Genomic DNA, 9,596 nt, shown 5'->3' on the forward strand with positions numbered 1-9,596 from the left:
TGAATTTAGAGATCATCTGAAGAACAGATTTGATACATTAAACACTAAAGACCGAAGACCAGAAGAGTTGTGGGATGACACCAAGAACATCATACACGGAGAGAGCAAAAAGTCATTAAGAAGACAAGAAAGAAGGAAAAGGTCAAAATGGATGTCAAAGGAGACTCTGAAACTGGCTCTCCAGTGCAGAGAACCTAAAGCAAATAGAAGAATTGAAGAGGTCCAAGAGCTGAACAGAAAATTTCAAAGATCAGCTTGAGAAGACAAAACCAGGTACTATAATAAAATATGCAAAGATCTGGAACTAGAAAACCAAAAGGGAAGAACACAATCAGCATTTCTTCAGCTGGGGAAAATGAAAAAATTCAAGCCTCAACTTTCCTTATTGAAAGATTCTCTGGGAAAATTATTGAATGATGCAGAATGCATTAAGAGAAGATGGAAGGAATACAAAGAATCATTGTATCAAAAGGAAATTATTAATGTTCAACCATTTCAAGACATACCATATGAACAAGAGCCAATGATACTTAGGGAGGAAGTCCAAAGTGCATTGAAATAATTGGCAAAGGACAAGGCACCAGGAATTGGTGGAATAAAAATTGAAATCTTTCAAGAATGTGAGGCAGCACAAGAGGCACTCACTCATATCTGCTAAGAAATTTGGAAGACAACTATCTGGCCGACTGATTGGAAGAGATCAATATTTGTGCCCATTTCAAAGAGAGGTGACCCAATGGAATGTGGAAATCATCAGATAATCTCTTTGATATCTCAAGTGAGTAAAGTTTTGCTAAAGGTAATACAGAATGTTACAATCATACATTGACAGAGAACTTCCAGAGGTTCAAGCTCGATTCAGAAGAGGCCGTGGAACGAGAGATATCATTGCTGACGTCTGATGGAGTTTGTCTGAAAGCAGAGAATATCAGAAAGATGTTTATCTATGCTTTATTGACTAAGCAAAGGCTTTCGATTGTGTGGATCATGACAAACTATGGACAACATTGAGAAGTATGAGTATTCCAGAACACTTAACTGTACTTCTGAGGAATATGTACCTGGACCAAGAAGCAGTTGTTCGAACAGAGCATGGGAACACTGAATGTTTTAAAATTGGGAAAGGTGTGTGACAAGGTTGTGTTCTTTCACCATACTTATTCAACCTGTATGCTGAGCAAATAATACGAGAAGCTGGGTTCTCTGAAGAATAACATGGCATGGCGTCAGGATTGGAAGAAGACTCATTAACAACCTGCTATATGCAGATGATACAACCTTGCTTGTTAAAAGTGAAGAGGACTTGAAACATTTACTGATGAAGATCAAAGAACACAGCCTTCGATATGGGTTGCATCTCAATGTCAAAAAACAAAAATCCTCACTACTGGACCAATAAACAACATTCTTTTTAACAGAGAAAAGATTGAAGTTGTCAAGGACTTCAGTCTTCTTGGATCAACTATCAACACTCATGGAAGCAGCAGTCAAGAGATCAGACGACATATTGCATTGGGCAAATCTGCAGCACAGGAACTTTTTAAAGTGTTGAAGAGCAGAGATGTCAGCTTGAGGACTAGGGTGCGCCTGACCCAAGCCATGGTATTTTCAATAACCTCATATGGATGCGAAAGCTGGACAGTGAATAAGGAAGACCATAGAAGAATTGATGCCTTTGAGTTGTGGTGTTGGAGGAGAATACTAAAAGTGCCATGGACTACCAAAAGAACCAAGAGATCTATTTTGGAAGAAGTGCAGCCAGAGTGCTCCTTGGAGGCCAGGATGGCTAAGCTTCATCTCTCATACTTTGGACATATTGTCAGGAGAGAATAGTCGCTGGAGAAGGATGTCATGCTGGGTAAGATGGATTGTCAGAGAAAAAGAGGAAGACCCCCAACGAGATAGATCAGCCAGGTGGCATCATTGATAGACTCAAGTGTGGCAGTGGTAGTGAGGTTGACCCAGGATTGGACATTGTTTCGTTCTGCTGTGCATGGGGTCGCTATGAGTCGATTCCGACTCATAGGCACCTGACAACAACAATGTTGACTTAAATATTGATATATATATATATATTTACCACAAAGCATCACCTAATAACCACTTCTCTTCTCTTCTGCTCTGTCATTCAGAATCACATGAGAACATAGATACCTCCCTATAAATAGGGGCTGGAGAACCCTCTTTTTAGTGGCCATGACTAAGATAAAAATGTCCCCAGATATAGAACTGTGAGGGCCTTTCACCCTACATTTTCCTCTTTCCTCAAGTATCCACTATCAGGTATGGTTGCTACAGTGTAGATCTGACGTGAGAATGCCTGGGACATAAATGAAGGTTTCCTCCTAAGCTTTAGGTTACACCTAGTATATGTGCTGTATTTGTCAGACCCCTGGCAAAGATTTGAGTATATAGAATGGTTGAATACAGACAGTGGTTGAAGAACCTACATCCTGAAGTTCTAGTGTAGAGTCATCATACTCAGGTAAATGTTCACAAGCACAGCATACTTGAAGATAAACGATGAACTCTGAGTACACTGCTTGTTATTACTGTGAGAGAGACATCGAGTGATGATGTCATCCTGGGTGTGTTAGAAATCCAGAGGAAGAAAGCATCTGTGATGTGAGAGGTGACGATAGGAACAATGAGGCTGTAGATTGTCTAACTTTGGGGTTGAGCAACTGAGGAAGTTAAATAGGAGAAGTTACTATATACAAATGGCCTATAGGCAAAATTCAGAGAGACAGATAAAGCTCAGATTTCTTCATATTTTTCTCCTACCAATAGTTTTATAACTCCCACTTAACATCTTTATTCCTGATGGGTCTTGGTAAAAGCAGTTGGACAAACATGATAAAAGAAAACATGATACAGTTGTGAGTGATTTTTAACAGGGCTCATTATGATTGTAAAATCTTAGAACTCTAATTTAGGTATAAAATGAGACATCTCAGAAGCAGGATATAGAATCTCATTACCAACAATGAAGAAGAGGTAGCAGTGGAGATTGTCTTGACACCCCAAGATTCATTCAACACCTTTGGTCCAAGGATATAGAGTTCTGACACTGGAGGAATGGCAATACCAGAAACTAAAGCCTTATCACCAGCTACAAAATGGACTTCCTAGTCCATAGGGCAAATAAAACTAAGTGTCCATGGGCCACAGTCTTGCTTGTGAAATGTGATACCTCCAAGCTCTTAATTGGGCAACTAGCATTGTCTGCAGTTCAAGCTCCCAGGTGCTCCTTGGAAATCCTATACAGAGTGGGATGGATCAGAACTGACTCAACAGCTCTCAACAGCAACAACAACAGGCTTACTGACAAACAGAGTTAGAGCTGTGTGTCTTCTGACTGGGGCTTAATTGGAGTGCAGTGTCCTTTAGGTTATAGCAGCAGAGCTAAAGGAGTTTTGCAACATTACTTGAGATTGGCAGAGGCCAGATCAAGGAACCTTGAACAGACAAAAATGTCCTATATCAGACGGCAAAGCCATTTTAACTGCAAGCTTGGTGGTTCAAGCTCACCAGCTGCTCCTCAGAAACCCTACACAGGGTCACTATGGGTCAGGATCGACTTTATGGCACTTAACAACAACAACAACATAGTCATTGTTGAGAAAATTCTGTCCTGACTAAAAAAAGTATGTTCTGAGCATTTCTATCCCTGAAGTACAATCAGTTAACTTCTTTAATTAGCCCCATAACTTTGAATATGCTTTTTTGTGTTTTGTGTGGCAACAGCAATAAAATATCAAACCTAACAACTAAGAGAAGGAGGTCTGGTACCATAGTGGTTATAAATTGTGCTGCGAGCCACAAGGTCAGCAGTTCGAAACTACCAGCTGTTCTGCGGGTGAAAGATGAGGTGTTCTGCTCCAGTAAAGCTTTACAGACTCGGAAACCCTGCACAAGGTCGCTATGAATCCCAACTGACTCCAAGGCACACAACAACAACAACAACTAAGAAGTAGAGAGCTCTGTAGGAGTGAAAGTTGGTGAAAAATAGGATAAAGAAAATTGAAGATATGTCTAACTTCAACCCCAGAGGAATTGGCTTTGTGCTGCTGTGCAGTTTGATTCCTTTCTTGCCTGCTTGTGAAGACAGAGATATTGCATCTTTTCCATGGAAGTTCGTTTATGCTCATCACACTATGGAAATGATTATATTTTTAGTCATGAATGAATGTTATTTTTTTTTTTCAAATATAATTTATGTCTTTTTATCTGTTCATGTAATAAATAGTATATATATATATGTGCATATATATAAACGCATGACTATGCATACATGAATTTCCTGGAGTGGAGTGGTGATGTGGGTTTGATTAAGTGCTATGTTGTTAATGTTGTTAGGTGTCTTTAAGTTGTTTTTAATTCCCCACATACACCAGAACTAAAGGGTTGCCTTTTCCTGCACAATCCTCATAATTGGTGTTATATTTGATCCCATTGCTGCAGCCACTATGTTTTAATGTTTTTATATATTTTTATGACCTTACCAAACATAATTTCCTGTGCCAGGGACTTGTCCCTCCTGATATTATGCTCAAAGTATATGAGATGACATCTCACCATCCTTGATTCTAAGGACTATTGTGGCTGTACTTCCAATACAGAATCATTAGTTCTTTTGTTAGACGACGGCAACTTCAGTATTCTTCAACAACACCACAATTCAAATACATAAATTATTATTTGCTTTTCCTTATTAATCATACAGCTTTAACAGTATAAGGTTATTGAAAAAAACCTTGGATTTGTGAGTGGCCATCTAAGGTGCACATAGTAGTCTCTCCACACTCAGAAAAAAGATGAGTGAAGAAAATGTAAGACATATGGAAAGAACTAGTCAAATGGACTAATAGTCATAGAGATCAGAAGTATTAAATGTTGCCCAGCTACCACTGACTGCTCAGAATGACCTGCATAAAAAGGTCCACAATATAGTAAAATAAGATTACTCTCTAAATAAAATTCTAAATCATAAAAAATGTCTTGCTTAGTCAAATAGAGACTGGTGGAACCCCTGAACTGTGGCCCTTATTCAATTTTCATGTTTGACTTTAGTTTAAAAACAAAACAAACAAACAAAAAAGGTTCTGTAGGTGAATAATAACACTAAGGATGTAAGGATGAGAACAAAAATAGTATTTTTTTTTCTCAAGGACAAATTTCAGAAGGTACAAAATGGTAGGAAACAAGTAGTATTTGAAACAGGGAACACCAAGAGAAAGTGGGCTAAGTGATATTACATTATGGTGATTGTAATAAAAGGTGAAATAAAATATGCATGAAATGTTGAATGGAAAACTGATTTCTTTAGTAAATCATAATTCAATTCAAAATTAACGCTAATGAAAATATAAAGAAAACTAGGAAGTACAGCTATAAATGTTCACTAATATCTGCAATATGGCATATACAATGAATGATTCAAAGATCTTTGGAAGATGTTAAAAATAGGTTAAATGTTTAAATTGATATCCTAGTCATTATAAAAATGGAATGGAGAAGTGTTGATCATTTTAAATCAAACAATACTGTTTTGTTACGATAGCAATGATGAAATGGAGAGGAATGGCATTACATTCATCATCCAAAAGAACATTTCATAATGTAATCTAAAGTATATTGTTGGGAGTGATAGATTATTTTACATATGGATCCAAGGAAGACCAGTCAATATGACTGTTACTGAAATTTACACAACAACACTCTATATCAAAGGTAAAGAAATTGAACTTTTAATAAAAAATTTAAAATCTAAAATTCATCAAATATGCAGTTGTGATTTATTGATAATTTCCTTTGTTTAGAGTGCAAAAGTTGATAACAAAGAAGAATCAATAACTGAACTACATTATTTGTGATAGGATGGATTTGCATGTAAAAATTAAAATGAACAAAGACTTATTCATGGGAAATGCTTTTTTCCAGTACAAACAATGACTAGACGTCAATGCATGCACTACACTATACTTCAAAAGGCATTAAGACACAGGAATGGAGTGAGTCCAGGTTGGTTTTCCAACAATGGATGTTTTCCATTAATTATGGCCCTGGATAACACCCACTCTAGAGATAACACTGTGCTGACCCTTAGCTGAGTGCTCTGCAGTGAGCACCTACTGGAGAGAGGGGGATAAAGAAGTGCTTGAATAACTAGTGCACTTCTCCATTCATGTGAAAAGCATCACAGACCATTACTCACCTTTAACCTATGAATAACCACAGAAAAATGGGATAAACTCCACTTAGAAATGACCAGTATGTGAGCTGAGAATGCCACAATAAATTACTGTGAGAGTTCAAGACAGGGAAGACAGTATGAACCCAGGTAATGAATAACCCTGCAGAAAGGCAACTTCCTGCAGGGGGCATACAGAACCCACTGAAAATATGGAACAGATACAGGGCATTTGGTCATGGTTTCCTTCAGGGTAGGGGGCGGTTCCTCTTAGGGATAAGCAGGAAACTCTCTTTTCTGTAATATTTTTTATGGCAAAATCTGTTCTGGTGCTTCCCACAAATGCTTCTTTCCCCATCTTTTGAGTAAACCTAAAATTTAATAATAATAATAATAATGTTAAGGCTTAACTTTTCATGCCAACATTAGATGACAGAAAGGGGAGCAACTGTTCAAAATCTACAATCTATTATTAAAAGTCTGTGGAAAGCATTTATTGTAATGAGAAGGTCTGGGGAACTTATCTTTAGGCTAATTATTTCACATGGATCCATAAAGAATACCAGTGTATCATCAAGTATTTCTTTATCTGTGAGTTTAAAATATATTGTTGAGAGAATGTATTGTATTTCTCCATATTCAAGAGCCTGCTATTTCTCCACACAACAATTCTGAAATCTGTTTTAATAAAATATGGGATTTTTGTGTAGGCCTTGTTATAATTGGTGATTGTACAATTTAGAATAGAATTTCTCAACGAAACTTGTAGGCCAGAAAACAAAATCCATTCCCTAAACATTGAGGTGGACCATAGAGTTGGGAAGGAAAAGGATGTCAAGGAAAAGTGCATGTAACCCAAATGACTGGAGATTGGCATCACCCTTCTTTGGATCTCCAGGGCTGTCCAGACCCAGAACTTGAAAGTTTTGAACACATTATTAAGTAAGAAATAGGAAATTGGAAATGTTTTTGCAGAAGTACTGTATCTCTTTTATTTCTAATTTGTGAGAGTTTTTATTGTGAATAGATATATAATTTTACAACACATTTTTTTGTGTGTGTATATTGAAAAGGTCACAGGTTTTCCCTTTATTCCATTAATGTGGCAATTTAAATTGATTGATGTTTAAATATTAAACCAACCTCACGTTTCTGGATTAAACCCAGTTGGTTGTGGTTTGTTATTCTCTTTATACATATTGGTGGATTTAATTTATTAATATTTTGTTTAAAACTGTGTCTATGTTCACAAGAATTATTAGTGTGTACTTTTATTTCAGCTCTGGCAGCATAGTGGTAACGAATCAGGCTGCAAACCACAAGGTCAGCAGCTCAAAACTACCAGCTACTCCACAGGAGAAAGATGAGTATTTCTGCTCCCGTAAAGATTTACAAACTCAAAAACCCTGTTCAGGGTCGCTATGGGTCAGAACCAACTTGATGACACTTAACAACAACAACAACAAATTTATTTCAAAGTTTTGATAACAAGATTTTGCTGGACTCATAAAACAAGTTGTCTATTTTAGAATAGTTTGTATAGAATTACCATTATTTTTCATTAAATATTTGATAGAATTCACTAGAAAAAATATTGGATTAAAATAAATTTTCTGCAGGCCATATTTCAATCTCATTGAAATGAATTGACACAGTGGCTAAAGCTTAGGAATGTGAGGGGTTGCACAGGACCACAGGACCCAATAGTGTTTTCATCTCTTGTACATAGAATCACCATGAGTTGGAACTGACTTGATGACAGCTCAGAACAACACATTTCACTCTAACAACTCAACCAAGATGCAGTAGTGTCTACTCAGTGTCATATCCAGAGACAAACTTTAATTTCATACCTCTTACCCTTATTTATATGGAGCTCTGGTAGCGTAGTGGTTACGAATCGGGCTGCAAACCTTAAGGTAAGCGGTTCGAAACTACCAGCCGCTCCACGAGAGAAAGATGAGGCTTTCTACTCCCGTAAAGATTTACATCCTCGGAAACCCTGTACAGGGTCGCTATGGGTCGGAACCAACTCGACGGCACTTAACAACAACAACAACAACCCTTATTTATTCAAACCTTCCATTAAGAAATTGTAATGAAACATGAAACATGGTTGTTCTCCTTCACAGTGTTCTTCAATTGGAGGGGCTCCACACACTCAGACTTTAGTGATATAGTAGAAAATCCAAGTCCCCAAGTAGTACTTGAAGAATCAAAATCCATGTTTGCATCTTTCGCATTTCTTGTTTGTTAAAATGTTGTGTCTTTTAAATCATTTAAAAATAAACATGTTCCTCAGATAGGTCCCATACCTAAGTCTTAAATAATCTGCCTCATGAATATGCAAATACATGAAGTTCACTGCATCATGAATATGTAAATTCTTGGGTATCTACTATGTCAAATAACTATATATCTCTGTACCAGAGCACCAACCAACAACAGCATCACTGCTTTGTGGAAGTTCTGGGAAAACAGCTCTTTAAACATGGACTGGATCTGGAGAACACTCTTGTTGGTTGCAGCAGCTATAGGTAATTGTTTCTCAATCCCAGGGATGGGTAAAGCATTTTGGGTAGTCAAGCAATTTCATCCATCCCAATCTGCTCTCAGCAGGCAGTCACTCCCAGATCCAGCTTGTGCAATCTGGAGCTGAACTGAAGAAGCCTGGGCCATCAGTGAAGATCTCCTGCAAGGCTTCTGGATACACCTTCACTAGCTATGACATGCATTGGGTGCGGCAGAGCCCTGTACATGGGTTTGAGTGGATCGGGTATATTTATCCAAGCAGTGGTGGAACAAGCTACGCACAGAAGTTCCAGGGCAGAGTCACCATCACCAGTGAAAAGTCCACAAGCACAGCCTACATGGATCTAAGCAGTCTGAGCCCTGAGGACACGGCCATGTATTACTGTGCGAAAGACACAGTGTGATAACCACATCCTGAGCGTGTCAAAAACCCTGAATGAGAAGGCAGCTGCATTGACTTAAGAAATGAAAGGGATAATTAGACTGCAGGCTGCAGTACTTTATATTGTTGTTGTTAGGTTCCATGGAATCATTTCTAACTCATAGTAACCATATACACAACAGAACAAAACATTGTCTGGGCCTGAACCATCCTCATGATTGTTTTTATATGTGAAACTATTGTTGCTGCCATTGTATTAATCCATTTTAGTGGGAGTCTGACTTTTCACTTTACCAAGCATGATGTATTTCTCCAGGGACTTGTCCCTCCTGATAACATGTCTGAGGTATGAAAGATACAATCTTGCCATCTGATTCTCAGGAGCATTCTAGATGTGTTGCTGTCAATACAGATTTGTTTGTTCTTCTGGAAGTCCACAAGCCCCTATAACACTCTAATGCAAATGGATCAATTAATGGTTTTCCTCAC

The 9,596-nt window shown here is 37.8% G+C and overlaps 1 gene segment (V, D, J or C); it reads left to right on the top strand.

The window, feature by feature from the left end:
- The first annotated feature begins 8,684 nt into the window (after positions 1–8,684).
- Positions 8,685–9,129, top strand: LOC102817465. The segment is given in 2 exon segments: positions 8,685–8,730; positions 8,813–9,129. Coding segments are annotated over 2 exon segments (363 nt in total).
- The last annotated feature ends 467 nt before the right edge of the window (positions 9,130–9,596 follow it).

The sequence above is a fragment of the Chrysochloris asiatica genome, unplaced genomic scaffold (assembly GCF_000296735.1).
Source record: "Chrysochloris asiatica unplaced genomic scaffold, ChrAsi1.0 scaffold00260, whole genome shotgun sequence".
Lineage (NCBI taxonomy): Eukaryota > Metazoa > Chordata > Mammalia > Afrosoricida > Chrysochloridae > Chrysochloris > Chrysochloris asiatica.